This window comes from Manis javanica, chromosome 10 (assembly GCF_040802235.1).
Source record: "Manis javanica isolate MJ-LG chromosome 10, MJ_LKY, whole genome shotgun sequence".
Lineage (NCBI taxonomy): Eukaryota > Metazoa > Chordata > Mammalia > Pholidota > Manidae > Manis > Manis javanica.
Window position 1 is genome coordinate 56,256,547 of NC_133165.1, and position 26,327 is coordinate 56,282,873.

Sequence of the window (26,327 nt, forward strand, 5' to 3'; positions counted from 1 at the left end):
GGGTGGGTACTTCTTCAAAAATAATAGCTGCTCCTGTTTTGAAGATTGTGCCCAGTGCAAAATTATTTCAAATAAAGATAGTAGCTGTTTTCCTCCTCAATAGATCCAGAAAGAATTTGAATTCCCCTGGGATTAAGACCCATCCCTTTGAGTCAGCAGTTTAGATTTGGTTACCATAGTCTCAGCAGCTGTGAATGGCTGATATAGAGGCATGTCATATTTTCCAAAAGTTGCCTTGACTTGTCTGATGAGATACTGTTTAAATAAAATAGCTGTCTCCAATTGGTAAAATTCCATCTATGGATTTTATTTTTCCTATGCTCCACAGCCTCTTGCTGCAGCTCCTAAGAAAAGTCATTCCCACCCCACCCCCAACCCCCCACCCCAGGAAGAAGGGATGTGACTAAGTCTTAGTCAGGGATGCTTAACTCTTTTGAACTCAACCTGTGGCTTTTGTCCAGCTGGGCACAAACATATTTCAGCAAGAGTTATCTCAAGAATGTCTTAATCTCTAATCCTCTTGGTAAACAAGGCATTGAATGGATCTATTGCTCATCTGTCCCAAAATAACCTGTTGAAAGTGGCACGAGAATGTCATTTTACCTGGCAGACCCATTTCACTTCCTCTGAAAGACTGACAATACCCACTGCCTCCCTCAACCCCCCAAAATCCACTTGAAACCGTCCCACATGACAACATTCCAATACAAGGGCTGTGCATATGCCACAGTTCAGAAGTGGGGACCTCTTATCCCCATGGGTTCATTTTCTCAGTCACTAGACCAGGGCTGGGTTGCCATCTCCAGCTCCCACACTTTCGGTCTAATTGCTCTGGGCCCGCTGCCTCTGTGAATGTCCATTTCACCTGTGAGGTGAGCTGCCTTGTCAGACTTGGTTCTACATCCAGTCATTCTACAAATATTTGTCCTATCAGAGCCAAGCAGGGAGGTTTCTGTCCTGCAAGGCAGTCCCGCGTGGGCACAGGAATGTAGCAAAGAGTCACAGCCCAGCGTAGGAAGGTGGCACTGCCATGGTGGTGGTGCAAGCTGGAGGAGTTCTGGGGAATTCTGAGGATGACTGTCCTCTCCACATGCCTGCCACCCTCCAGGTGCAGTGCAGGGAACCCCCTATGCTCTGGAATTGCTGAGTGATGAGTCACTGTCAAGAACCGGGGGAAGTGGAGCAGGTAAGGCTGACCTGTCCGCAGGTCTGTGGGATTAAGACGCAGGTTCCCTGGGAAGCTGACTCTGAGAATGAGATTGATATGCAGGATGTTTATCAGGAAGGGCTCTTGGGATCAACGCCCAGGGAAGGGGTTTGGGAGTGGGGAAGAGGGAAGAAGTTAGACTGTTACCAGTCCCCCATAAGGCCTCACCCCTTCAGGAAGCTCTGGAAGATGAAGAGATCTCAAAGAATTGTCTCAAGCTGGCGTGAAGAATCCTTTGCCCCAACATGGACCAGGCACTGGAAGTGGTCTGCCCCCCAAGAAGGGGGCATGACCTTGAGCCTGGGTGCGGGGAACAGTGAGGTGTGGTTCCTTTCTACTTGGAAGCCTTCTCTTTCCTCTGTTGCCCTCTCTTTTCTCATCCCCCCAAACCACCAATAGATCTGAGAAGAGGAACCTAATCTGGCCAGGGATAATTTAGAAAGAAATGAAGTATAACCTGAGACCTGAAGAAGGGGTGGAAATTAACTAAGGAGGGAGAGGAGAGGGCAGGAGGAAGTTTCCAGACTGAAGGAAGGGCAAATGCAAAGGCCCAAATATTAGGAGAGGAAGGGGAGGAAGAGGGAGTGGGGAGGGAGGGAGAGCATATCATTTTGGGATAACTGAAAATAGCTGAGTAGGGGTCATGGACTCTGGGTTCAATCCCGACTCTGCTGTTTACTCAGAAGTTATCTAATCTCTACAAACCTCATTTTCTCTGTAAAATGGAGATGAACTATCTGCCTCCCAGCTGGTTTTTGGATGATGTGAAATAACATACACACAGTAAGGGTGGGTTTCATAAGTGTTACTGGCTATTGTTCAGAAAATAGAAATGATTGATCTGTTTAGTATAAGCCTTGCCTAGAAAGATTACAGAACAGGAAGTTATGAGGGAAGCAAACTTTTTCTTAAATAACCAGATGAAATATTTTAAGCTTGTGGACCATGTGGTCTCTGTTGCAACTACTCAAATGTTGCATTAGAGAAACAGGCACAGCTGTGTCTTAATACGACTTCATTTACAGAAACAGGAGGAGGTTGTAGTTGCCAACCCCTGAAGCTATGTCATTAAAACATCAAAACAAGATTCTGAGGCCTGAGCAGACATTTAAGTTCCTTCTCTATGTACTCATGCTCTGCCTGGCTTGGAACGCTTTCTGCACACACCAGCTACGTCTTTTTGCATCAGTTTACAATATTGCATACTGAGAGAATAAAAGGTGAGACACAGCAGTGAAATCCCCATTTTGTCATAACACCTCGTGAATTCAGATTCCATAAAGTTCATGAATGACCATTTATTCCACTCAAGATAATCAGGTGCAATGATCCTGTGTAAAGAAGCTGAAGCTCCTAATTGCACTAATGAGAGATCATGCAAGAATCCTGTATTGGTCTCAACTTTATGTATATAAAGGTACTTGTCTTAGCTTGGTTTAGGCGAAAAAAGCAGAATCCAAGACGAGGACTTATTAGCGAAAAGTTTATTTTGGGAAAAATTCCAGGAAACTGGAGCAAGATCTGAGAGTGAAATAGGGAAGGAGTGAAACGAAAGCAATTATGAGTTACTGCCCTGGTTACACACTGGGAACTAGGGTTCAATTTCACTAGAGGCCCTCCAAGGAACTGTAGCATGTCTCAGGAATGTCCACGTGAAACATGGATTATCCACTGGCTCCCATGGGTCAAGGGAGGTGCTAGTTCCTTCACATTTCAAAATAGAACTTATCAAAGTACTGAGGGCAGTGAGAGGAGGTGCTATCAGGGGGCACCTGCATACAGGTGGTTGCCTACAGTAATGCATGCACATAATTAAACATTTAAATCAAAATGAGTCTATGGATTATAAAACAAGTCTCTGACCATCAACCTTTAGTCACCCAGTCCTTCTCCCAAAGGACAATTTTTGTTTGTACTTTCCTATATATCTTTTCTGAGGTGTCCATGTACAGGCAAACAAATACTTAGTATTTCCCCTTAATTCACTAGTGACATACTGCCGCTGTCTACTGGACAGTGCTTTTTAAAATTTCTGTGCATCCTGATGATAATTATGTATCTATATGATTAGGATTCCTCTTCTTTGGTATGATTGTATTTCATTTACGACTGAACCCTAACATACTTAACCAGCTCTCTGACTGATGATATTGGTATTTCCAGTAATTTAAGTCAAGGTGATTGAGGGCATACATGCTGTAAAGTTCACCCTTCAAACTGTACAGCTTTATGAATTCTGATAAACATGTACAATAGTATAGTCACAACCAAGGTAAAGAAGAGTTCTATCACTCAAAAAATCTTCCTAGGGCATCTTTATAGACAGTCCCCTGGCAACCGCAGATCTGTTTTCTGTCCCTTTACCAAAGAGAATTTGCCTTTTCCAAAATGTCGTATATAAATACAAGATGTTGCCTTTTGAGTCTTGTTTCTTTCACCAAGCCCAGTGCATTTGAGATTCATCTATATAGTTCACATATCAGTGGTTGATTCCTTTCTGTTACTGAGCACTAATTCCAATGGTAGAGATACACCACTACTAGTTTCTTTCCATTCACCAGCTGGGAGACATTGGGCCATTTCCAGTTGGGACAAATATGAATAAATCAGATAGTACTGCATACTAGTTTTTATATGGACATAAGTTTTATTTCTCTTGGATAAACACCTAGGAGTGGGATTACTAGGTTGGCTGGTATATGTATGTGCAACTTCATAAGCCAAACTGATTTCCAAAGTGACTCTACCACTTTGTTTTCCCGCCAGCAATATAGGCATGCCAGCATTTTCTATTATCAATGTCAGTTGTTTTTATTTCAGCCATTCTGATAGGTTATATAGATTTTTGTCTACTATAAATAGTGCTATAGGAATATTCTTACATATACTTTGTAATTAGGTGTGGGTATATCTGTAAGATACATTCTTAGAACTAGAATTGATGGGTCAAAGGGTATGAAAGGTTGATTAGATATTGCCAAATAGCCGTCTTAGAAGATGGGGCAGATACCCACCTACCAGTGAGATACAGTAATGCCTGTTTCTTCACATCCTCACCAACACAGTGTATTGCCCAGTTGGAGTACACATTTTTAAATGAAACTTTACTCTAGATGATTGCTTTGTGCGTATCTATCTCACAGTAGTGAGGTGAAAATTAAGTAAAGCTGTTAGAGCAGTGCCAGTCATGAAGAGAGTGGCAATAGATATTAGTTACTGTATGATGACCACTATTAATCAATCATTACTATTTGCCTCTCTTCGAGTTCCTCCTCAGTATATTCAATGATGAAGAGCTCACACCTAACTATGCAATTTAGTTAATCCTTATAAATTTCTTCAGATGCCAGGAATTCATGCACTGTGTATCTTAAAAATAGGAAGATGTGATAGAATTAAGACCTTTCTAAGGTTACAGAACAGATCTGTGTCCCATTGATGCCGGGGTTCTTGTTCTCAGAGCCAAAGAATGAACTTTGCAAACACTCAAGGTAGGAGAGCAAGGCCTGAGGCTTTTTTTTAAAAAGGTATTATTGATATACACTCTTATGAAGGTTTCACATGAAAAAACAATGTGGTTACTACATTTACCCCTATTATTAAGTCCCCACACATACCCCAAAGCAGTCACTGTCCATCAGTGTAGTAAGAGCCACAGATTCACTATTAAGGGAGAAGCTTTTATTTACAAATAAAGCAAAAGGACAGAGCTCCTGATTTAGGCTAAGAGGGGCAAGAGAGCTCCCGGGTACATTGTCTAGGGATTTTATAGGTGGTTGAGGGACAAAAGGCTAGGGATGTACACCTGCTAAGTGGTCCCAAAATGTTTATCTTTGAAGAGACATTAAGTTTCTAATTAGTGTTCCTGTTTATGTGTAAGAATTTTACTGCCCTGATTTCCTCCCAGGATAGCAGCTTCCTGGTCTGGGAGGTATCACTCAAGACTGCCTGCTTTGCTCCCAAGGTGGGCTGAGTTATTGTGTTTGTTAAGAAACTTACTTTTTAAACTAATTGGGTTTTAAGATGCAATCTTATTTTCAAGAAGGAATCCTTCCCATTTTTACTATGTTGTTTTGGGCTTGCTCCCTACATTGCCAAAGTTGCAACAAATCATTTGTTTAGGGCTGGAGGAAGAAAAGCAGCACCTGGGTAAAGTTAGAAAAATAAGCTGGGAGCTGCAGCAGGCCAAAGCAAATCTCACAATGGATTGATTATCTTGCTTTTTTACCAGGGGCCCTCACCCTACTCTGTCTAAACCCATGGTCCCTGTCTCACTACAAGGTCAAAATTAATCTAGTTTGGAACTGGAACGGATTACGTTACAATGTCTTTCAAGCTTTTAAAAATTGCTACCTACTTTGAGAAACACACCAGGAACCAGAACACACAGACAGACCCGAATAAAAGTTTCAAAAAACACTAACATGTTTTCTGTTCTTTTCCATTCGATCTCCTTGAAAATATATTCATTGGGCTATACTTATAAATTCAGTAATTTATTGAATTATTATCTTATGTGTACTGCCCAGTATTTAGTGCCACTGGAAGAGAACAGGCTTTGAAGAGCATGAGGCCTGGGTTTGAATCTCAAGTCCACCATTTGCCAGTGATCTTGGTTAAGTCTTTTCAGTCGGCAAAGACTGTTTCCTCCTCTGTAAAATGGGAGTATTAATAGAGAAATCAGTGAGCTAGCGTATGTGAAGCATTCAGCACTGTGTCAGGCTCATATCAAGTACTTAAGGGTTCTCAAGGTGTGATCCCCAGGCCAGTAGTACTAGCATCAACTGGGAATCTGTTAGAAATGGAATTCTCTGCTCTCATTCCTTTATTTACTGAATCAGAATCTCCAGGGGTGGGGCCCAGCAATCTGTTTTAACAAGCTTTCCCGGTGAATTTAATGCATGCTCAAGTTTGCGAACCACAGGCTTAAGAGACGGTAGCTTTTAACAGTTCTTGAGGCTACAGAGATGCGCAGTGCGCAGATTAAGAAAGGCTTAGCTGGTTAAGGCTAGGCAGGGGGTGACCATTTGCTTGCATAGGGAATGTTCAGACCTTCCGCAGTCTCCCTTCCCCCTCCCACCTCTCTCGGCAGGACCCGCCCAGTGCGCTCGCTGGTTGGTGGGGTCACTTACACGGTCACCACTCACCCAACCGCGGAGAAGGTAAACAGGGAGGGGCGGGAGTGGACAGCGCGAGAGCTGTGCGCCTACTGGCTACAGACCACGCGGCGGAGAGGGGCGGAGCTGCGCGTGCGCACGGCCCAGGAGCGCCCTGGGTGGCCGTTGAAAAATGGCGACTGTCACCGACTTGAAGGCTGGTGAGTGTGAGCCAGAGGTTTGCTGGGAGAAATGAGTCTGGCCTTCAGCTTGTGAAAAGGGTGGGTCGAAAGCAGGGCGCGCGGAACTCTATAGTTAGCCTTTCTGGGGGTCGTTAGGGCCTGCGGAGCCTCTGGCTGGTGGGGCGGCTGCTGCGCCAAGGCTCCGGGAGGCAAGCGTTGCCCCAGCAGCGGTTTTGAAACCAGCTTTGAGCTGGAGGAGGAGTCGCAAGATTTTTACAGGCACCTGAGAGCTCTACACACCTGGGCCTCTGGTGCATTTTCTGGACCCGCCCTGGGACGGGCCTTTCACTCGAGGCTGATGACAATACTCATAAACGTTGGTGGTGTGCGACACACTCCTACATCGTTTGCTGGGTTGTCCCTTTGAAATCTCGCAACAACCGGTGAGGTAGGTACTGATTTTCCCTCGGGAACAACACGGTAGAAAGTTTCCTGGCCATTGTCCTGCCCGTTCAGGGGAAGTTCCGCAAAGGTGCAAATGCAAGTCATTAAATTGGTAACATTAATATACTGTTAATTTTGAAGCAGATATCCAGACAAGTAATACTAGTAGATATAGTTGTCAGTGAATGAGCCTGGTATATCAGGCCCTGCCCAGCTCGTGTTACCGAATCGGTTCCCTGTACCAACCCTATGCCCATTTCAGAGATTAGGAAATTGAGGTGCTGAGTGGTGAAATAGGGCGCCCAGAGTAATTTAGTTAGAAAGAGGCAGAGTGTGAGAACCCAGGTGTGTGGAAGCAGAGCTCCAGATTTAACCACTGGCAGATACTGTTGCCCAATTAATGAAACCAGTTCCAGTTTTCCCAAAATTGGGGTCTTAATTAGTAATTCTTAGAAATGGCCAGGAGGGGTTGAATTTCTTTGCGGATATGATTCAGAAAGCGTGGATACAAATGTGTATTTGTGGCCCGGGCTGGTGAACAATAATAAATAATAAAAAAGACATGTCTTTATCCACAAGAACAGACTCCTGTGAATCAGTGAACCCCCTCTTCCGGGGAAGTACATATCACTTGTAGTATTGCATACAGTTTTGGAGGATTTAAGGATACTTTGGGATAGAAGCCAGGTTAGGAACCGTTTTCTGAAGAAGTTCTAAGACAGTGTTTTAAGCATGGTGATAAAGGGAAGGGCAAAATGATGTGGAGCAAAGAAGGCATAACTCTGGGAATTAGGAGTGTCCTGTACAGATTAAGGGACCCCTTATATTTTTTCTGCTTTCCCCAGTTCTGAATACGCTTTGTTTCAAAGAGAAACCCAGTGAAAATGTTCGCCAGTCAATTCTTATTTTATGAGCTTTTTCCTTTGTTAAGCATTATTATTATTATTATTTTCCCTCATTTGGTTCTGCCTCTGAGAAATTCATTACGTTGGGGAAGGCAACTGAGGCAGGTTAGGTTTCCTCTCTCCAGTTTCTTTAATTCTCATTTCTCTGCTGAGTTTGAGACTATGCTGTGTGCAAATACAGAGTAATTGGGACAGAATCCTTGCCAGTGGAAAAAAATCTCCCCATCTAATTTCCAAAGATGGAATTAAAGAGCAGGGGTTCAGTTATGATCCCAAGAATATGATAAGCCAGTACCTTCCTTTTATGGGCCCCTTACAAAGTCTGATTGGGTGATAACTCTATTTACATACCTGCAAAAAAGGTCGAGGGGATAACTTAAAAATAAGGGACAGGCAAGTGTAAGTCTAGTCTAGATTGTATCTCTTTAATCATATAACCCAGGTTTTCAATGTTTATCAGCTTAGGAAAATTTTATGCCCATGCCTGCCATGGGTAAGCTTCCTGGGCTCCCTTTATGAATGTTGGTTGTCATGGAGTACTTACTTAGCAGGGCACAATACAGAATTAAACTATTACACCAGTAGTATATAGCACTGTTTCATAAAGCTCCTAGGTAGCATTTATTGAACTTTTACTGTGTTCTGGGCACTGTTGGGGAGAGTTGATTCTCTGGAGATGTTACTTAGTCATTAGGGACAATTTGAAAGAAGAAGGTTCCACACAACTGCAAGAGATGGTGCCCATTCAGCCCTATGCCTCTCACCATCCGTGCCAGTATTTATGGCTAAATCTCATTGCAGTTCCTGATATTTGTAATAATGACAGTCATCAAGAAGAGTCAGGTTACATTCAGCATGTATATCCCTGATCCCTTAAAGATGGCAGTGATAATAGTCACGTGTTAGATTTTTAAATAAGCTTACCATGTCAAAATCCTATTTTAAGGAATTAACTCATAATTGTCTTTAAAAAACAAACAAAAAAACCTTTTCATTCAGAATGGCCCATTCCTCAAGGGTTCTGGATATAAGATGTTTTGATATAAAAGACACAACATATTCCTCCCTTTTATGAAGTATGCTTGTTATCTTTCATCATCATCTTTCTAGATTACAGGTTTTCAGTAATACATAGAACCTGTCTGCAATGATAAACACCCTTGAAAATATGTAAGCACTGGGGATTAAGTTCAGCTCCTACTAAGCTAGGTGTAATTCTGTACCTTCTTTTTCTCATTAAAAAATGTGTATCAGACTATAATCTTTGACAATGACTATGTTAGAAGGATACACTTAAATTTGCTTAAATATATTAAAATAGTAAATCGTTGCAATTTGAGAGCTGTATTTTTTATTACAAACATGGCTGTGATAGCTAATTTGATGATTGTCAATTCATGACAGTGTTTAGATTGAACACTGTTGTTATGCCATTTACCTTTTAAGCATTATTCTTCAAAGTATGCCCACGAATGACAAAATTTATTCTGTAATTGAACCATTAATATTCTATATTTAACAGTTTTGAAGGACACCTTGGAAAAAAGAGGAGTATTGGGACATTTAAGGGCAAGGATTCGAGCTGAAATCTTCAGTGCTCTAGATGATGAAAGGGAACCAAGACCACAATTGTCTCATGAAAACCTTCTAATTAATGAATTAATTCGGGAATATTTGGAATTCAACAAATATAAGTATACGGCATCTGTCCTCATAGCAGGTAAGAGGTTATTATTAATCCCTGAGACAAAAATCTGCTTCTTCCCTTCCCCCAATTCCCAGAAAGTGTTTAGCCTGGAGATCTGTCATTTGAGCGACTGGAACATAGAAATCACATGGACTCTTTCTGTAGCTTGAACAGGTTCTCATGAGGCTTATTATATTGTAAGAGAAAAAACTAAATAAGCTGTAAGCTCGGTGCATACTTTGAAAAAGCATCTGTAATTGCTGATCCTGAGAATCAACAGTTGTTTACATTTTACCTTGTTTGCTGCCAGTCTTTTTTCTATGTATATGCTTTTAAGATACGCACCCACAGATTAAATATATATGTATATATTCTTTATTAAAAATACCAAACATTAGATAAAGCCTCAAAATATTGCTACTGTGATTGGTTAGAGATATGTATAAATTGTACGTAAAAGCATATGGTATTTAAAAAAGATTAGGTAGGTAAACTCCAAACTCACTCTAGTGATGGGAGGGAGAGAAATGGTATTGGGGGAGGAGGTGGGCAGTTCAAGAAAAATTTGTTTTACATTATCTGTTAAATTTTATTTCTTAAGAAGGAATAAAGAACTGGAAGGATATGCATAGTAGTCCACATAGGCATTGTCTCTGGGCTTGGGGGAGAAATGGGATTGGGAGGACAATCAAAAGCACCTTGCATGTACATCACTTGGTTCCCTTTTTTAAGGTTTGTGCTTCAAGACTATTTCATGCCTTGGAGATGTGCCTCATCAAAGAAAAGAGATCATGAAATAGATTTTGAAAGAGAATGAATTATTTGTGGTGCTAGAACCTTCCATTTAATAGATTAATATTCTAGATCTTTAATATTAAGCACATTTAATTGAATAAAAACTGATTTTTATTGGTTTAAGGATCTTCAGTATCATTATCTCCACCTCCATCAGTTTGTTATAGATTGCTGTATAATACCATTATATTCAGAAAAGAAGGAAATTATGAAAATACCAGCTAGGTGTCTTGGACTTCCCTAGAATAAAATAAATGACAGTAATCAAAGTTTCATATTAAGTGTCTTGGCCTTTAAGAAAACAGGTATAAGTAAGATGCAATATAATTTACTTTTTTTAGTATACAGTTGTGTGGATTTTACCAAATGTAAACAGTAACTGTCACCACAATGACTATCACAAGAGTTCATTTCCATCACCTCAAAAAATTCTCTATGCCCCTTCATTGCCTTCCTACCTCAGCAATCACTGATCTGTTGTTTTCTGTATCTATCGTTTGCCTTTCCAGCATGTCGTATAAATGAAACCATACAGGATGTAGCCTTTTGAGTCCACTTCTTTCCACTTAGCATAATGCATTTGACATTCAGCTTTGTTCCCCACCTCCCCCTCCAAATAGCATTCCATTGTATGGCTGTACTGATTTATCTATAAAAGTTCATAGACATCTTGTTGTTTCTAGTTTTTTGCAATTATGAATCAAGCTGCAATGAACATTAATGTACAAGTTTTTGTGTGAACATTAAGTTTCCATTTCTCTTGGGTAAAGATCTAAGAGTGGGATTGCTGAGTTCTGTGTGGTAAGTGTGTGCTTACCTTTATAAGAAATGGCTCAGCTGTTTTCCAGAGTAACTACCATTTTGCTCTCCTGTCCGCAGTGTATGAGAGTTCTAGTTGCCCTGTATCCTTGCTAGCACTTCATGTTAGGGCTGATTTTACTTTTGGAATTCTTGCCACCAAGTTAAAGCATTACTGTTATGTGTTTAATTTGTAGGCTTCTTAGAAACCATACCTCTGAAGCCTAGTAAGCAAAAACAGTATTTTGCCAACCAAACACTGGGGGATCTAAAAAGTGAATTTATGTTAAAGTGTATCGTTGTGTGTTTAACGACATAGGTATTTTGAGAGTTATAAAATCACATACAGTTGGATCCGCCTTGGTATGTGCCATCAGCATTCTTCTAAAATCTGAAAAATGTATACCTAGTAAGTGTGGCTCTTAACAAAATCATACTTGCTTTCTAAATTAATGAAGACTTAAGTATTTTCATGCTTTTTCCTTCAGAGGCTGGTCAACCTGGAGTTCCATTGGACAGACAGTTTCTCGTCCGTGAACTAAATGTATTTGAAGAATCGAAGGATGATACAATGTAAGAATTTTTCTTTTAATAAACTTTCATATATTGTATTGGAGTCGTAATTGTATAGTAGTAGCTTTATTTCCCTCTAATTCAGCAGGTATTTATTTGTGTTTAGTGTGTGTCTAGCTATCACTGCACCAAATCTAAGATGTGCAGTAGTGAACAAGTCTTAAAAAATTTATTAAAATTTTTGTCTCTTTATTTCTCCATCAGTCATTTTGAAAGTCCCATTAATTATGCCTCTGCAGTATCTCCTGTCCATTCCCACTGCCCTGTACTGACTGTTCAGAAGCCCATCTATTTTCTGTATCTGTGGTCACTTTCTTTTCCAACTTAATGCTTTGTACTGTGAACAGTTTGCTTTCTAAAAGATAGTTACTGCTTTGTTTAAAAATGTTTTCAGATTTTAAAAAGTAATATGGATTATATAATTGAAATTTGCTCGGAGAGTAAAGCTTAAATGTTCTCCCCCCCCCACTCTCTCAGAGTAAAGCTTAAATGTTCTCTCCACCCCGCCCCCCGAACTCTCTCAGAGTAAAGCTTAAATGTTCTCTCTCTCTCTCTCTCTCTCACACACACGTAAATGTGAGGTGATGGATATGTTGATTAACTCCATGAGGGGTATTCCTTCACAGTATATATCAAGTCATCATGTTGTAGACTTTAAATATATTTCAGTTTTTTTGGTCAATGATACCTAAATCTGGCGGGGGGGATGTTATATGATACATGTAGCAAATACTAGGCGTTATGTGCCAGTGGGAGTCTAAAGTGGCACTCTGCAAACATGTTAATGTTTTTCAGCTTCCATTTGTGCAGTGGTACTGATAGAAATCTCCAGGCAACCTAATGTAAGGAAAAGAATATGGGACTTGGAGTTCAAGTATGAAGTTTGTTTACTTACTGTCTAAGGGATTGCTAGCAAATCCTATCTGAGGTGTGGTTTTCTCATGTATGAATGGGGGATGATGATTATGACATTGCAAGGTGAGAATAAAAAAAATGAGAGGATGTTTTAAAAAGTAGCTTTTTGAATACTAGTTCTTAGGCAACTCCTGTATAGCTAACATTTATATAACATTTACTGTGTGCCAGGCGCAGTTTTAAACACTTGACATTTATTAACTCATTTAGTCTACAACCGCCTTATGAGGTAAGGACTACATTTATTCTCATTTGTAGGGAGGAAGCATTACAAGGAGGGGGACATTAAGAATCTTGCTGAGGTCAAGTGAGGAAGCCAGGGTTTGAACCTAGGCAGTCTGGTTCTTGGGACATAAAACTGTCTCTGGGCAAGGGTTTATCAATCCAATAAGTGTTTTTTGAATACTTGTGTATCAGACTATGTTAGGTATTGGGGAATCTTATACTGGACTTGGAGTTAAAAAGCTAAATTCGTGTGCATTGATTGAAGTTGTATTTTAGTTTAGATGAGGTTTAAGTTGTTAACATGTTTTCTCTGGGTTTTAAAATTGTCTTTAGAGTTAAATGGTACTCTTAAATTTAAAAAAGCTTGAAACAGTTTGCAGTTTGGATAATAACCATGCAACTTTTTTAAGTCTAGAGAAAAACGTGGGTATTTTGGTGTCAGAGTCTGCCTTTTAGATGCTTTAAGCTTTACCTGTTTATGCAAATTAAATTGATTTTGGTTTTCTTCCTGCTCTAGACCTCTTTTATATGGGATTTTAGCTCATTTCTTGCATGGAACTAAGGATGACATCCAAAATACTTATCTGAAAGGGTCTTCACTTCAGCCTTCAAACCCAAGTCTTGGCAGACAACCTAGTGGAAGAAAGAAAATGGGTATGAGTTTTCTGAGTTTTATCCCTTAGCTGTCAGCAAGTATATTTTCTTCATATGTATTTTTCACTTTGGAATACTTTTTCATAAGCTTTTGACTCATAGTTTTATTCTACTTCTGTCTAGTATCGTTTAAACCTGTGTTGCTTATCTTCCAAAATATAAAATGCTTTTTGGAAAAACAATAGAGGTAGCCCAAAGCAATCTATAGATTTAATGCAATTCCTATCAAAATACCAACAGTATTCTTCAACAAACTAGAGAAAATTGTTCTAAAATTCATATGGAACCACAAAAGACTTTGAATAGCCAAAGCAATTCTGAGAAGGAAGAATAATGCTGGGGGCATTACGCTCCCCAACTTCAGCTCTACTACAAAGCCACAGTAATCAAGACAGTTTGGTACTGGCGCAAGAACAGACCAATAGACCAATGGAACAGACTAGAGAGCCCTGATATAAACTCAACCATATATGGTCAATTAATATACGATAAAGGAGCAATGGATATACAATGGGGAAATGACAGTCTCTTCAACAGCTGGTGTTGGCAAAACTGGACAGCTACATGCAAGAGAATGAAACTGGATTATTGTTTAACCCCATACACAAAGTAAACTTGAAATGAATCAAAGACTTGAATGTAAGTTATGAAACCTTAAAATTCTTAGAAGACAACATAGGCAAACATCTCCTGAATATAAGCATGAGCAACTAAACCCCTGAACGCATCTCCCCAGGCAAGGGAAACAAAAGCAAAAATGAACTCATGGGACTACATCAAACTAAAAAGTTCCTGTACAGCAAAGGACACCATCAACAGAAGAAAAAGGCATCCTACAGAATGGGAGAATATATTTGTAAATGACATATCTGACAAGGGGTTAACATCCAAAATATATAAAGAACTTACATGCCTCAACACCCAAAAAGCATATAACCTGATTAAAAAATGGGCGGAGGATATAAAGAGACAGTTCTCCAAAGAAGAAATTCAGATGGCCAACAGGCACGTGAAAAGATGCCCATCATCACTAATCATCAGGGAAATGCAAATTAAAACCACAATGAGATATCACCTCACACCAGTAAGGATGACCAGCATCGAAAAGACTAAGAACAACAAATGCTGGCGAGGATACAGAGAAAGGGGAACCCTCCTACACTGCTGGTGGGAATGTAAACTAGTTCAACCATTGTGGAAAGCAATATGGAGGTTCCTTAAAAAACTAAAAGTAGAAATACCATTTGACCCGGGAATCCCACTCCTTGGAATTTACCCAAAGAATACAACTTCTCAGATTCAAAAAGACATATGCACCCCTATGTTTATCACAGCACTTGAGCAACCTAAGTGTCCATCAGTAGATGAATGGATAAAGAAGATGTGGTACATATACACAATGGAATACTATTCGGACGTAAGAAAGAAACAAATTCTACCATTTGCAGCAACATGGATGGAGCTGGAGGACGTTATGCTTAGTGAAATAAGCCATGTGGAGAAAGACAAATGCCAAATGATTTCCCTCATTTGTGGAGTATAACAATGAAGCAAAACTGAAGGAACAAAATAGCAGCAGACTCCAAGAATGAACTAGTGGTTAGCAAGGGGGAGGGGTGTTTGAGGGCGGGTGGGGAGGGAGGGAGAAGGGGATTGAGGGGTAGTATATTTAGTACACATGGTGTGGGGTATCACGGGGGGAACAGTGTAGCATGGAGGGGGCACATAATTGATCTGTGGCATCTTGCTGCACTGATGGACAGTGACTGCATTGGGGTGTGGGGTGGGGACTTGATGGTATGGGTGGGTGTAGTAACCACATCTGAAACCTTCGTAGGAGTGTGTATGAATCATATCTTAATAAAAAAAATTCAAAATATGAAAAAATACAAAAATAAATAAAAGAGGTCAGAGAAGGTATAACTGGGAAAGTGATAACTGAGTTGAGATCAGAAAGAGTGGGAACTTAAGGGACAGATGGAGGGAGGAAAAGTATCTCAATAGAGGGAATAGTATACACAAAGAACATGTGTCAGAAAACAAGGAGTGTAGGAAGGACTGAGATAAGTTCAAATAGCTGGAACACAGAAAATCAGAGGAAACATTAAGTGAGAAGAGGTTGAAGAAAGTAGAGGTCAGACTATGCGGGCTATATATATATATATATATATATATATGATTTTTAAAAATTAAGGTATTGATCATACACAGTCTTGTGAGGGTTTCGCATGGGCAGCATTGTGGTTGCTACATTTGCCCCTATTACCAGGTCCCCCCCGCACCCTGCCCGTTGCAGTCACGTCCATCGACATAGTAAGATGCTATAGAGTCACTACTTGTCTTCTCCGTGCTCTACTGCCTTCCCGGTAACCTACCTATATTGTGAGTTATGTGGGCTATAATTAAGATTTTTGTTTTTATTCTGAAAGTCTTAGGAAGCTAATTAAGGAATAATTTAAAATCAGCTTTACTGAAGTATAACTGAAATAAGTTTCAGAACATGAACGCAACCATGAAACCATCAGCACAACCAAGATAGTGAACATATTTGTCACCCTCTAAAGCTTCCTCATACCTTTATAAACCTTGTTCCTCAAACTCTTTCCGACTCTCACATCTCAAAGCCACCACAGATCTGATTCCGGTCACTAAAGATTAGTTTGCACTTTTTAGAAATTTATAAAGATGAAATCATATGGTAAAAAAAAAAAAAGAAAAACAATAGGGGTAGATGGGGGTGGGGGAAGTGAATAACTGAACAAAATTCTGAGATATACTTTCTATATAAAAATACTGAAAAATCTGATTCTCACAGATTTGTACTCTCTGGAGCAGCTTAGATCCTTAGCATACTGAATAAATAGCTTTTTATTAAGTCATCATTTTTTTTCCCCCTCTGAGACTGAAAAGCAAGATTGCTGGGTACAGATAGAGAAGTCACAGGTTTATGTGTCCTTTGCATTTTTAGGATCCTTTTTGTGGTAGAGTGATAGTTATCTGCAAATAAAAAATTCCTAGGAGAATAGCACATATTTCTTTCAGAATGCTCACTCCTTAAATTATTTTGATTACATCAGCAGTAGGATCTCAATTTGATAATATGAATCGAATGGTTTATAGCTTAGGGTTTCCAACTATGGTAGAGTTTTGACCTCTCATTTTTTTTTGTATTTCATTTTCAGGGGAAAGCACAAATGCAGTTCCCCCACTTGACCTCTCTTTTTAAGGAGGACAGTCACAGTAGGGCTTAGGCAGCAGATTATCAGGACAAATATAAATATTGAATGAAGTAAACTTTTAGGAGACATCTAAAATGCAAATTTGCCTTTTAAAGTTTTCCTAAACTGCTGTGAGCAATATTAGTCATGTTAAATAATTTATGAAAGTGAAATGCTTGTGAATCAGGGTGACCTTTATTGGAGGTTACATCTGACTTCACTAGGAGTTATCCTTCTGTCCATCTTAGAATTCTGAGGTGATGGGAAAGAAATCATTCCCACCTACCTATTTTACAGTTGAGATGAACAAGGCTAAGAGGCCAAGCGACTCATCTGAATCCCATGGCTGGTACTTTTTAGCAGACTCAGCACCTGTGATTGCCATTCCTGTACCTTTTCCATTTAAAGAACATGTAGAAGTTTTCCTTGTTCCCTTTTCAGGGATTGGTAAGTGCGGGAGTCTAGCTCCAGCCTAGGGGTGGGATGCCTGAAGGTGCAGGATGGAGTCGGCGTATGGAGAGACAGGACACGGCGTCAGATGGAGGTGGTCTCTCGACAAAGTGCCGATGACAGCTTTATTTATACCATTTTGCACGAGGATATGATTATTTTTTATTATTCTGATGATTAATTAGTATAGGCAGTTGGTCAATAAGTATAGATAAGCCTTTTTCTTTCTTTTCCTTTCTAATCTATTCATGGTTGGTCAAGAGTTAGACAGGTGATTGTTTTTCTGTTCTTTGACTGAAACTTTTCTTATTAACATGTACCCTATTGTGTTTTACATTTCTATGCAATGTAGTTTTTAAGTAGTGCATGTGACCGTAGGAGCATGCAGTATGTAGCAGCGACTATGGAGTCTATCAGCTCAGGATGAAATACAGGTCACCTAGTGCCACAGTTAGCTTTCCCACAAAAATATTCTTAGAGGCTTTAATAAATTTATAATCAATCTAAAATCATAAACTCATATCTTCACCTTAAACCCCTTTATAGGGCACAGTAGGCAGCAAACTAAATTTCCCCTTCTTATCTACATTTCTCTTTCTTCTGTGTGGATACTAAAATCTCCCTGACATATGCTACACAGGTCTCCATGACTCCCCTACTTCAGGGACTAAACAGGTTCTTACATGGTGAACAATGCAAGGGCATTCATATCATAGAAACTGTTTCTGTTTTAACTATAAACCTTAAACTATAAACAATCACGTCAAATATAATGTATGATTATTCATTTGATTTTTATACTTTATATGTGAATCTAATAAAATGTTAATATAGTAGGTAAATGCAAGATATAGATAGAAAGCATGATTTAGAACTGTAAGAAGGCAGGTATAGATGATCAGGTTTGTGCTTACAGTCCAGGTCTTAATCCAAGCTGAACAAGGGCAACAAAACATCCACAAGTATAGAAGATTTCTCTCAAAACTGGGGGGGGTGAGGTTCTAAGCCTCACCTCTGTTGGTCCCCCTTTTTCTCACCTGATGGCCCCCCTGCGACTGTGCCTGTCTTAGGTTGTTCCTCCTTTGAGGAATCTTACCCGTCTCTGGCTAACCAGCCATCTTCTGGGGCCATACAGGGACATGTAAAGCTGGCAAGTGAGAGAGAAGTAATGTTCTTTGAAAATGTTAGTTTTTCACTTCTTTGCAGATTTATGCTCCGTGGCTTCTATGCCCAGCACTTGTTTTGAGGTATCTTTACTTCCTGGAAAATTGTGGTATTTGGTAATCTCACATATGAGGCACAAATTCTAGTAAAGGGCCATAATTAGGAAGGAAGAAAAACGAACTATAGATGTAGTAGAGGGAAGAAAACATGAGATGATTAATTAAGTGTCAACAGGGTTATTCTATTCAATATTCTCTCATAACTCTATTTCTAGAAAACTTTCCATCACTAGTTTCACTAGCATTGTAAACAAGGGGGGCATTCTCAGTGGAAATGGGGTGGTCAATGTTTGACTAACTAACAGCAGGTTTTGGTATTTGGCCCCTGCATGTTCTATTCTTCAGGAGCACTGTCCTGAAAAGCTTTTGGGAAGTTTATGTTCTCATCCTTTCCACACTGCTCAGCAAAGGTTAGCTTAGCTCTTGGCAATAATGCAAGCAAAAAACAAAACCAATAGTATAATGGAGAAAAACAAACTCAAGGTGGGTAATAGAGGGAGCCAGCTGCGAAGGCCCCTGCTTTGCGGGGGGTCTTCCTCCAGCCTGAGCTTTGCTACACTGCTTGAGTAGCATGGCTCCCGGCAGGTAAGGAATTGTCACTAGTTCCTAACTGGCAAGTGCTTCAAAACAAAACACACAAGGATATTAGTAAGCCCTCTAAACATTCTAGTAATATAATGTAAAATTCCCTTTAACCTCCCTCCTTGTCTCTCCCCTAACTCCCTGATTTCCCACCCTTCCATAGAAGGTCCCCTGTTGGCAGCTTGGTGGGAATCCTTCAGGACTCATTTCTGTGTGTTTAAATATATATGCATTGCTACTGTACATATTACCCTGCAGTTTTCTTTTTTCATTTGTCAGTGTGTATAGATCTACTTCTGTTTCATTCTTAACTTTGTGTAGTGTTCCATAATATTGCTAATCACTGTCTATTGATGTACTTTTAAATTTTTCTGCTGTTCCTGTATTACAAGGTAGCATTACTTCTTTATGGGAGAAATATCTGTGTGGACCCCAAGAAGTAGAATTGCTGGTTCAGAGCATACATGTGTTAAAAAATAGTCATTCTCCTTCAAGAAGGCTTTACCAGTTTACATGTTTACCAAGAATATATGATAATACAATACTGGTTTTTCTGCTTAATTGTCACCAATGGGTATTGCACACATCAACAACTTGTTAACGTAGCAAACCTATGACATCAGTTTTTTCTCCCATAGGGGAAAATAACCTCTTGGGAAATAACTTTTCTGGTTAGTCAGCTTTCTATAATCAGTCTCCTTAATATTCATGATTAAAATGATTAATAAAATTCTAAATCACACAATATTTCCTAACGGAGTTTTGTTCTTCTTAGGTGAAGGTCACAGATTGGCCTCTAGTAGTGTAAGTAGGAATGGGGGTGCCGTGGGAGTGAGAGAGAGAGAAAAGTGCAGTAGTTCCCTTTGGGTCCTTTATGTATAAAGTGCCAGAGAAAGCAGAGAATTGAGTTCAAGTCGGTAGAGCTTTGGATGGTCTATTCTGTGGAAAGTTCTGTGAAAGGCCTAGAAATGAGGATGACTGCTGAACTAACAGAGGAAAATCAGTGATTTTACAAATTACTTTGGTTGATCATCAGAAATTTTCTTGGCACAGCAGTGAACTCTTTGTAAATAATTTAAGAATTGGCAGCTGAGGATTGCATATGTTCCAGTAACACACCTAAGCATTCCATTTACTTTCTCAGCTCTAGCTTACTATCTGATGACTACATAAGTTGTATTTGATGATGTTGAAAATGTTATAAGGGTAATAAAATAATTACTCTTCAGATTACAATATTATCTCTACATAAGCTCATCGAACCTAAAATACATAACACTAAAATGAATCATAGAAAATATAAAACACTTTTATTTGAAAATAAGTCCAAAGCTCTCAACATGAGTACTTCTTTTATCAAAGCTTTCAAGGTCCTGACAGAATTGAAGAGGGCTTATCTAGGCACACTTACCTTTGAGATGGTAGCTGGTTCATTATGCTGCTGATGTTTGTGTTTATAATACTGGAGGAAAAGTAGTTTTTGCTATAAATAAAACATCAGATATTTTATAACAGAAATAACAGAACATTATCAGCTCAACTTTATTGCATATCTATGAAGTACATGAATAACATACTTCATTTTTTCTATAATGCTTTTCTAGAAAATCTAAAATGGTTGTGTCCTCACACATATGTATATTTAGATCGTGTGGATTTTTTTTTTTTTTTTTTTTAGGTCTGTCTCCTCAGGTGTTGTCTCTGATCTTTGTCTTCATGTGGATTTTTTAAATGACATTGTGTCATGAATCTCATTCTGGTTCTTCGTTTTCACTCTCAGTTCTATATTTAAAATTCCTCTGTGTTACTCTGTGTACAACTAGTTCATTATTTGCAACTGCTGCAACTACTTCTGATTGATATTCTGTGTTTGCCCTTTCAGATTTACTAAAGAATTTCCTTTTTTTTGCTCTATTCCCTGGCTCCCTTGCCCTTTAAATTCCCATTGGATTGGCAAACAGGAAGTACTACCAGAAGCTCAGAGGGCTGGAAGAGAGAGGTCAGGGTATTTGTCTTCCTGGCTCCCTCCCTGCTAGTCCAGTTTGTCAGTAGCTGCATTCCTCTACCAGAAGCCCAGCTTTTGTCATATGCCCCTCCCTTAGAGCTGCAGTCCTGGTTGATTCAGGTTGTTCTCTCCACTTGCCTCTCTTCCTAGATCCTGGGGCTTTACCATTCCTTTTTGCTTTCCCTAAATCATGTGTACACATTGTAAACAGTCTTTTCATTAAACTATCTTCAGCTACCTTTTGAGCCTACATCTAGTTCCTTCAGGACCCACTTGATACAATGATCCATGGTGTATACTAAACACACTTTACCTTTTCATTACATTGTGATGGACTCTTAGATGCCCCTGGCTCTCTACCACTCTCAAATATTGCTACATTGAACTGTTTCTTGAAGCTTTATATAAATGTATGCACCAGTTTGAGAATTTATTTAGGATGCTTGCCCAAGAGCAAGTCCTAGGTAGGCCTGCACCTCATTTGGCTAGGCATTGCCTGTATGCTTCAGTAAGACAGCATGGGCTTACCTGCTCCTCAGAAGTGTGTGGGAGTTCCTGTGCACCCACATTGATACCATTGCTGGGCCTCATACAGCTCTTTATTTTTTCCAGTTTATTAGGTATGAAGGGAAATTTCATTACTTCTTTAATTTGCAATATTCTGATTACTCATGAATTTAAATGTCTCTTAAGATGCTTTTTAGCCTTTGGATTTCCTCTTATGCAAATTGCCTGTTTGTACTCTTATCACTTTCCTTGGTCACTATTTAAAATTTAAAGCACCATGTGTAGGCGGCAGTGTGCAAGCTTGGCCTTTGGGCAGTCTGTTTGCAATCTTTACACTAGACAAAGTTTTCCCCTATCTTTCCTTCACCTCTTACTCCTAATGGGTTCCCCCTTTTCTGCCTAACCCTCTGCCCTGCTCCTCAGCATTGACCTTACCAGTACAGGTTCGAACACTACCTGAAAATTCAATCTCAGACACTCAGCATTTTTTATCTATAAAATGGAAGCAGCCATCTTTACCTTGACTAGCTCATTTATTAATTTAAGTGAGTTGGACACTAGTCAAGCCTCTGGGTTACAGATACATGCCCTTGAGAAGCTTATCAGTGAATATAATCCAGTGAAGCTTATGCTGTGAACGCCGTCTGGGCTAGATGCAGTGGGGGACAGAGAGGTCATTGTGAGATAAAATATATGAAATAATTTTTAATAATAAACAACTTGCTTGCATTTATTAAGCACTTAGAATATGCTAGGCACTGTGGCAAATGCTTTACAGACATCATTTTATCTAATCCTCAACAACTCATAGTGGTGATTCTCAGTATAGTTTGCTGGCCCCTTGGGGTCCCCAAGATCCTTTCAGGGGATACCTGAAGGTTAAGACTAATTTCATAATAATACTTAGATGTTATTTGCCTTTTTCACTGTGTAGACATTTGTACTGATGGTGCAAAAGCAATGGTGGGCACTGTTGCTGCTTTACCACAAATCAAGGCAGAGGCATGAACCTCCTAACAGCCGTGGTGTTCTTCACCATCACACACTGGCAGAAAAAAGTTCCAGTTTCACTCAAGGATATCCTCGATGATGCAGTAAAAACTATTAATCTTATTAATCTCTCCCTGAGTGCATGTCTTTGTACTGTTCTGCATGACAAAATGGGAAGTACACAATAAGCACTTTGCTGCCTTCCGAAGTACAGTGGTTGTCTCAGGGAAAAGCACTCGTCTGAGTTGTGAGCTAAATTAGCCATCCTTTTTATTGGAAAGAATGCCTGACAGACAAACCATGGTTATTCACATTTGGGTTTTTGGCAGAAATTTTCTCAAAAACAAACAATGAGCCTGCCGTTACAGGAAAAACAACAGTATGATAAAATATTTTGGAAAACTTGTACCTGCCATTTTGAGCTTGACAGATTCCTGATGCTTAAAGACCTTTCTGATGAGACTGGTGGTGGTATTAGCCATGTGAGTTTTCTATGTGGATAATGAAATGTGTCAACTTTTGAAAGATTTGCATATTCAATACAACAATACTTTCCAAATAACAATGTACAAAGGCACAAACTCATGCATAGGCAAAATATTCACAAAGTATAAGATAGACCAATGGATTTTAATATGACAGAACTTGAAAAAAATCATTGAATACTTTCAGCTTTCACATTGTAGAAGAACTTTAAGAAACTACCATGTGTTGATTTTTGGTATAGTGTCAAAGAAAAATATCCACAATAATGTGAAAAGGCCACAGAAATGCTTCTCCTTTTTCCAACTACACATCTGCATGAAGTTGGGTTGTCTTTATAAACTTCAACCAAAAGTACATCTCTCAAAAGATTGAATATAGAACAAATATAGGAATCCGTATCTTCTAACAAAAACATTTGCAAAAATGTAGAAGAATGTCATTCTAATAAATATTTTTATTTTGGAAAGTACAAATAAGTTTTTAAATTAAAATAGCTATGTTAACATGTAAAATGGGTTGGCTATTGCTATTTTGAAATGAATAAATGTGTTAATTTTTAATACAGTAAATAAATGGATAAACAAAGAAAAAAAAATGGTTGTGTCCTAAGTATATTTTTAATTTTATTCTGGCCAGCAAAGTTGTCTAAAATCGAGGGAGGTAGTCATTTGTGATCCAGACCTAATGGTACTAGCACTTTACATTATTTATAAGGTTAATCAGCTTCTGTGGACTAATAAGAAGGTGTGTACAAAATGTCTTTGAGATTAGAAAATCCAGTATGGTTTTTGGTGCTAAAATTGCATATTTGTAACAACTTGTCTAAATTTGTATTCTTTCTCTTGTTACCAAATTGTCATTGAAAAGGTTGATTTGCAGTTGCGGAAAGTGTTTGGGGAACCGGGGGGTTCATATTTTCTCAGTTTCTCAGAATTCTATTTGTGCATTGCATTTTTGTTGTATTTGGATACTAAGTCTCTAGGTTCTAGAACCCTAATGTACCCTCCACACCTTTTTCCCATGACAATAGAAATTGAGCAGAAGCAGATAGCACCCCCTTCTTCACTGTTGTTAGAGCATAGTGGGTGGTCCCAAGGGTTCTGGGCGCTTCTGAACTCTCTCAGCTTTGTTTTAGCTCAAGAACATTTTCTGCAATTTCTTGGATAGTTTCTGATTTTGGTAGGGAGATACAAACTGTGCTAGTTTTCTTCTTGCCACAAGAGGGTACTGCTGGGAGGCATTTCTGTTTGAAGACAGGTTTTTTTTTCATCTTTTTAGTCGAAGAACTTTGGCATTCTTTAAAATGCTAATTGAACAACATCCTTTCTTTTGAGTCTTGTAATTATGTAAGAGAAGTTTGTAGCTACTTACACTTGGTTTCTTCCAGGGCATGCCCTATTCCTTAAAAAAGGCCAGCAACACGACTAATTAGAGTGCCTAGCACTGAACATTGCTCATGTCTTCAAAAATGTTTACAAAATAGTTTTTTTCATTGTCCTACGCCATCTAAAGAACTCCTACAGTATTAAATAGATAACATGCTAAAAATACATGTAGATATGTCTTCCTCCTGTCGATTTTGACTTGGGTAAGTATTGACATTTGTTTCTGTTATTTCAGATGACCATCTAACAAAGGAGAAGGGGAAAAGTACTAATATTGAAGATCCTCATGTTTCTCAAGCAGTGAAGAGATGACATTTCCATTTGGAGCATCTCATCTTTTATCTTAAAATTGTATGTATTAACTTATTTATTCTCCCAGTGTTACCAAAATGCATCACAAATATTTGTACTGTATAGAAACTTGAGTTTCTGTAAAACATTTAGGAATGTTTACTGCATTTGTGAATAAAAATTAACCATCATCTAGCTTATGGGATTTGACTTGAAAGATATATTGTTTTTAGGCAGTATTTTAAAGATCCTTGAATTTGTGAGAAATGAAAGGCTTTTTTTTTTAGTATCCTGTATATTCTTATATATTAAAAATAATTCAGGTCTTTATAGCCATATGCTGTGCTCTTTAATTCATTTTTGTGGTACATTAGTTAAATTCCCTTCAGGCTGGAATTATATGGATTTGTGGTAAAATTCATCATGTTATTAAAAACATTTAAAAGAACACTAAAGGAGTTAACTAAAAAATTAATTCCTACAAAGTTTGATTTTTTTTTGATTAGCTCTTTTTCAGATAACCACTTATAATTCAGTTTAAATATTTGAATTACTATCTAAAGCTGAACTTTTAAACTATGTAACAATGTACTTTTTTCTTTCCTTAGACCGTTTTGGCTTCTACTGAAAGATATAATTGAAAGGTAGAGGGGAAATTATTTTTTTTCAATTTTGCTGTAAGTAAAACAAAGAGTTTATTTTATTACATAAAGAATGTGGAATAAGCATGAAGAGGCAGGCTTTAGGAGAAATGCCAGAAAGTACCTTGTAAAAGAGGGCATTGTTGGATTTCCACAGGGCCTTCAGTTGTGCAGTTACAGGATGAGCTATGAAAGGGCCAACTCCTACTTACTTGGGCCCTAAAATTCTTATTACATGTCAAGTCTTAGTCTTGGGATAGAAAAACAGTAAGAGCTCTTACAGTGCTATCTCTAAAATGCTACTTTGATATTTATTAAGATATTTTTATAATGTGGAGTCTACAGACTGATCTCACTGATGATGATGAGAATAGGTGACACCTCCCTGGGGAAAGCTGTAAGGTTTATTCGGAACAGAACTGAGTGGGCACCTGTACGCCAATGAATTCAGCTTCAGCACTCTTCCTGAGGAAACTGGACAAATTGGTGTTCTCTTCACGATAGTGATTCTGTGCTGGCTTCAGGTATTACTGATACTTTTGATTTAATATTGGTGCTAGTCAGTGTTCGGTCCTTACAGATTAGCAAAGATTTTTTTTACCTGAATGGAGAAAATTATTAAAGAAATACCCTTAAACCATACTTTACCAGGCAAAGGGTTTTGAGAGGCCCTCTTAGGAGGCTAGATACATACATAGATTGTATTCTAAGGGCTCATTTTCATGCTTTAAATGAAATCTAGTATCTGGTAACAATGAATTCCATTGTATTGTATATGGGAATATAAATTTCTGAGTTCTCAGAGAACTTGGTTTATATCCAAGGATGTTGGCAGTGGACACTAAATTTACCTCAGGAGTTGCGATCACACAGAACTAGATTAAGAAAAAATGTTGGAGTTTAGCATTTTGGATATTGATATAAAATCATCCAAATAGAAGCTCAACAGAACTGCCACATGTAGTCCATAGTGCTTTTGTATGCATTACTCTGTAACCTGTTTCGTACCTATGCAACTTTTATACTTTCAACATGTTATTTAATAAAAACCAATTAAGAACTCAATAA

At 38.7% G+C, this 26,327-nt stretch overlaps 1 protein-coding gene across 5 annotated transcripts; it reads left to right on the plus strand.

Moving 5' to 3' along the window:
- The first annotated feature begins 1,018 nt into the window (after window positions 1–1,018).
- Window positions 1,019–26,327, plus strand: CEP20 (centrosomal protein 20). Of its 5 annotated transcripts, none has more exons than XM_036992425.2 (6): window positions 1,019–1,186; window positions 6,300–6,524; window positions 9,357–9,554; window positions 11,603–11,687; window positions 12,483–12,529; window positions 13,345–13,481. In XM_036992425.2, the coding sequence occupies exons 2-5, from the start codon at window positions 6,497–6,499 to the stop codon at window positions 12,526–12,528; spliced, it is 357 nt and encodes a 118-aa protein (XP_036848320.1). In that variant the 5' UTR covers window positions 1,019–1,186; window positions 6,300–6,496; the 3' UTR covers window position 12,529; window positions 13,345–13,481. The 5 variants fall into 5 exon arrangements, with proteins under 5 accessions (XP_036848320.1, XP_036848319.1, XP_036848321.1 ...); XM_036992424.2 differs by having other exon boundaries at window positions 1,024–1,186; window positions 12,483–12,561; XM_017666517.3 differs by lacking the exons at window positions 1,019–1,186; window positions 12,483–12,529 and adding exons at window positions 24,563–24,678; window positions 25,227–26,327.